The following is a 5,191-nucleotide window of genomic DNA, read 5'->3' on the forward strand; positions in this document are numbered from 1 at the left end:
TTAAAATGATCATTTTATCCAATTTCTTTTTGGAGTATTTTGACCACAACGCTTCATTTTAGGCCAAAAAAAGTATCTAATATTTGACCAAATAATCATTTTGACTCATACTTTTTTCCTGAAGTATTTTAATCCTCAACATTTAATTTTAGAATAAAAAGATCTCTATTTTAGAGTGTTAACCGTTTGTAAACGAATTATTACAATCCATGTAGGGTATTTTTTCCCTAAAATAAAATGTTAGATAAAATACTTTAAATATAAATATATAGTGACTATTTAGTCAAACATTAAGGATTTTTTTGATATTATGCCTAAACTATATAACCTATGAAGTTTAACCAAGGCAGACGGGCAGCAGATGACTGAGAATCCTTGAGAATTCCCAAGTAGATACACTATTTCATGCATGTCATAGTTTCAAAATATGATTCCATCCATCTAAGCTCCTTTCTTTTCATCTATTTTCTTCTATTTCGATTTTCCTTTTAACAGTGTTGATGAGCATTGTTTGGTGCTACTTTCATTGAAACTTCCAATGAAAAACCAAAGGGTACAGTGTACTTCTGTCACCTTCTTTCTGGTTTTGGAAGATTCCTTACCTTCTGCGCAACATTTCTAGTTCAAAGTATATACAAACATGGCAACTCTCAAGTGTCCTAAGAAAAAAATAGGCATAATGATAAATAATATATTTAACGTTTAATTAAATAGTTATTTTAACTTTAATTCTTTTTTTTGAAGTATTTTGGCTCCAATGATTTTTTTTGAAAAAAAATGTCTCTTTATTGATGAAAATTATTAGTCAACAAACGGTTAACGTTATAAAAATAGAAGGCTTTTGTCCTAAAATAAAATGTTGATGGCCAAAATGCTTTAAAAAGATAATAACGAAAATAATTATTTAATTAAAAAAAGTATGGGGTTGCACAAATATATAGTTCCTTTTGCATTGTAGGGCTTTTAATCAGAGGGGTCTAAGCTAACCTCAAGCTTATTAGTTATAATATTTGTCGGTCTGTCAGAAGTTCATTGGCTATGGATGTAAGTCAAAAGAGGACAAATGGCTATAATTCACATTTTGTAAAGGGCATGAGGTAAATGAAGGGTACTGTATTGGAGCCACATGAATTTTTGGATGCAGACTTGAAGGGATAAATTGAAAGGAAAAAAAAAAGTCTTCGAGCCATTTTATTGTTTGGAACCATTCAAGATATTACTATGGAGAAAAAGTGTGGGGGGAAACTGGAAGAGATCCTGACAAATCCTTATGATTTTTATTTGTTTTAACTTGGCTCCTTCCTTACTTTAAAGGATGCCCCTTTGGTCCTCTCTTTCCTCACCAAAGCTCTCACATTTCTTTCCCATCTCACAAGAGAGTTCAAAAACATGGCCATAAGCCAAGCTTCATTCAACAATGATGCAGATGAAGACTATATAGACATGGAGTTAAGTTCATCTTCCTCCTCCAAGTTCTTGTGTTACTCCATAAGCTCTCCACCACAGAGCAGAGAGTTTGAGTTCCAAATGTGTGCAGTTGATTGCAATCGAGAGATTACCTCAACAACTTCACCTGCTGATGAGCTTTTCTACAAGGGGAAACTCCTCCCTCTCCACCTCCCACCTCGGTTGCAAATGGTTCAGACACTCCTGCAAAGTTCAGAAACTCATGCAATTGGTTCAACGAATGGGAGTGTTACAATGGAATCATGTACAGTGAGTAGTGAACTCAACCCAGATGACTACTTCTTTGAATGGTCAACCGAAATGAATGGCTTCAGAGCCAATGATTCAAATAACTCTTGGTCTAAGAAGCTGAAGCAGATGAAGCAATCTTTGATGACACAGAAGCTCAAGGCATCCAGAGAGTATCTCAAGTCTTTGTTTACCAAATCTGCTTGTTCAGATGAATCTTGTGCCAAAGCTGCAACAGAAAATGGTTCAGAGACCAACAGCAAGTACATGAAAATGGCAAAGAAGAAGCCATTTGGGAATATTAATAGGGAGTTAGCTGAGGATGTTGCAGATAGCCACAGGAGGTCTTTTTCTGGGGTGATTCATAGGCATTCTGCAACAAAGTCTTCATCTGGTTCTTCTTCTTCTTCAACATCTTTTTCATTCAGTTCAAGTGGCTTCTGTGATTTGCAGTTGCTGAAAAGGAGCAACAGTGCCAATTCAGAGATTGAAAGTTCAATAGAAGGGGCCATTGCTCACTGTAAGCAATCTCAGAAGCTTGGGGTTTGTTCACTTTCAGCTTCAAAGATCTCTGTTTGTGGGGACCAAGAAAGATCAGAACTTTGCAGCATTTGAGCTGGAAATCCAACATAAGAAAACCCAGTTCCTGTTACATTCTTCAAAGTGAGTGCCATTTCACAATGCAGTGTGGTATTTAGAAACATGTTTGAAAATCCATCATTGTTCAAGTAATAAAAGGAAAAACTAAATTGATTTTGTAGAATCTTCCATGGAAGTTCTTTATTCAAATTTCAAAAAAAAAAAATAATCCACCCCACCCCCACTGTATTCCATTTTGTACTTGCTCAAGATTCTATAATTACTTGAACTGGGACAAGACATTCTTTTTGCTAAGAATTCCCAGTTTCCGTACAACTTCTTTTCACATTTGACAATGATCCATGTCACCTAACTGTGTGATATAACAATGAACTGAAACATCTTGAAACACAAGTAAATTTCTACTTAAAATGCACTGATACAAGCAATAAATAGGGTAGTTTAAAACCCAAAAATGCTACCACTGCAATTTGTTTTTCATTGAAACACTTTCATTTTATTTTAAATAGTTGAAGTAATTACAAGGTAGTATCTGGTTAGAATTTTTTTTAACTGTCAACGCCCAACCTTTTTTCCCCCTTGAACCACATTCTGTATCACTGTTTCAGCTAATAAGTTTGCTGCTCATTTTTTACATCATTAAAGAAGCAATAATATATCCAATCATTCATGGTATAACGGCCTTAAGCAAACAAGAAAAGGAATTGCATGCCCCTAATAGACATTGCTGGGACCATTCCACCAAATGAAAAGCATGTGAGAAATGTCAGGATAGATTCAAGGCATCAATATTACTTCCTCAAGACAATTTCTAAATTTAAGAATAATATTTTGTAAAACAACTCGTTGTCTTCTTACACTGTTCTGGGGCACAAACAATGAAACTTCATCTACAATTTTTTTTCTTTGCTTAATTACTTGGAAAACTAGAAAACGTTAACCCGCGTAAGTAGGTCCGTCTCTTTTATACCTTCGTCTTTGCTACAGTCTCGATCATCGACAAAAAGAGAATGAAAGAACAATAATAGAAGCAAAAGGTTCATTGCATTCAGCACTGATTGAAGACAAAAGAAAAGCTCAACCAAAAACACAAGCATAACACAGCAAACTACATGTTGACAACCTATGAAACTCGTGGACTTTGTACGAATATCGACTGCTTCGCTACAGGAAGAAGTCAGATAACAAGAATTTATATGGGAGAGACACGAAAAGATGTACTAGGAAGTGAATGTCTTACTAGCAGGTAGAATCTATGACTATCATGGTCAAGTACTGGTGCCCTCACTCAAATGAAGCCATAGTAGTATTCAACATTACCAGAGTATAAAAAGTTTACGGCTTTCATCTTCAATGATTGGCCTATGGAACCTTTTGAACTAACCTACAAATTATAAGTTATATGAAGAAAAATTGAAGACATTACAGAAAATCGGAGATGCAGGGCACGGTAAGCAAGGAGAAATGAATTTCATCTTCAATGTGTAAAATCTAAAAGGGCTTAGCCTATCCATGTCAAGTATTTCAAGATGCCAGACAAGAAGGAAACTATGTGGGAGAATTATTGCAAAACTCACTGGCACTCTTCCTTTGTTGTCTTGCAAGAAGAGGAAAAGGAACTGTATGACACTGAGAATCTTGTGCATGTGACATGGGAAAAGCACAATTAAAAGAGATATAGATAGATATTTCAATTATTTTTAAATAAAAAGAAATCAGTAAGTTAAATATGACAATGTTGATAGATGATCTAGGCAATCAAGCCAAATCATTGACTGATTTCTTGATCCATTGAACTCCAAAAATTAAATGTCTACATATTCTCCGCTGTTCTGCGATCTTCATAAGCTCAACCTTGCAATTTGCTGACATTCTGCTACGGTTAGTCAAATCTATATACGTGAGATAAAGAGTTTCTGGTGCATAAGAGCTCAAACTGCTTATTGTTTCTGGTACATAAGAGCTTGTGCTCATTGTTTAGAATATCTGTAAACATTTAAATAGGTGTGTCTCAATCTCGTGCTACACTTGTATGTGTACTGTATATGATGACTATGTATATTGCTGCTTGTACTGTTAATCTATAAGTAGGATTGTTCTGAAAGGGCATAACAAGATACCTAACATATACAAAGGCAAATCTAAACATTATTGTTACAATTACCGCTACTTAACTTTAATAATTAAGGTAGCTTGCATCCAAATTTTCATAGTGTAGACAGGGCCAACCACATCGACTTAGTGATCACCTCGACGATCCTTTTCTCTGCGTTCAATTCTCCTTTCTAGACAGTGATTAGTGCAAACACGACCGCGAGTGAAGTAAAGAGTGTGATCGCATTAAACAGGCAGAAGATCTTAAATGACATTCCCGGGCTGCAATGGCCTTCCGATGTCCAAATCACCCCGGGAACTGTGAAAAAAGTTGTGAATGCGACGGTTAAAAAAAAAGCACGGCTACCACTGTGAGTCTGTGACTGAATTGGTGGCATTGTAAATGCCTTGCGGGGAAGTTTGATCAACTCCAGGACAATGCCGTCCACGTTTCTGTTTGTTTTGAGGGTTTGTTCGAGCTGAGTATGCACTTCTTTCTTGATCTCTTTCATGGTTTTCGTAGTTCATTCACTTCACTCACAATTGCTAACTTTATCTCTCCCACCTTGTTAAATTAAGAGGATCAAAATGACAACACAATTAAAATGTTATATACTGACATGCAAACATTGTTGCTTATCTCAGCATTAAATTCTTCTGCACCAACTGTACCTATCATCTGAGCATCAATTTCTGAAAGAATCTGCATGACCGCTGCAACATTGCCGCGCTGAGCGGCGAGGTGTAGTTCAGTGTCGTTGTGGCGACCGGTGACTTGATTCAGGTACGTATTTTTATCTAA

At 36.0% G+C, this 5,191-nt stretch overlaps 1 protein-coding gene across 1 annotated transcript; it reads left to right on the forward strand.

The window, feature by feature from the left end:
• Nucleotides 1-1,252: 1,252 nt before the first annotated feature.
• Nucleotides 1,253-2,534, forward strand: LOC120188212 (probable membrane-associated kinase regulator 4). The gene has a single exon (XM_039191713.1). It carries the CDS (start codon nucleotides 1,390-1,392, stop codon nucleotides 2,308-2,310), a length of 921 nt encoding a protein of 306 aa, XP_039047644.1. The 5' UTR covers nucleotides 1,253-1,389; the 3' UTR covers nucleotides 2,311-2,534.
• Nucleotides 2,535-5,191: the final 2,657 nt, after the last annotated feature.

Source organism: Hibiscus syriacus, unplaced genomic scaffold (genome assembly GCF_006381635.1).
Source record: "Hibiscus syriacus cultivar Baekdansim isolate YM2019G1 unplaced genomic scaffold, ASM638163v2 tig00116939_pilon, whole genome shotgun sequence".
Taxonomy (NCBI): Eukaryota; Viridiplantae; Streptophyta; class Magnoliopsida; order Malvales; family Malvaceae; genus Hibiscus; species Hibiscus syriacus.

Excerpts from the sequence above, each read along its gene's own strand:
- LOC120188212 (XM_039191713.1), top strand. The coding sequence starts at position 1,390 with ATGGCCATAAGCCAAGCTTCATTCAACAATGATGCAGATGAAGACTAT.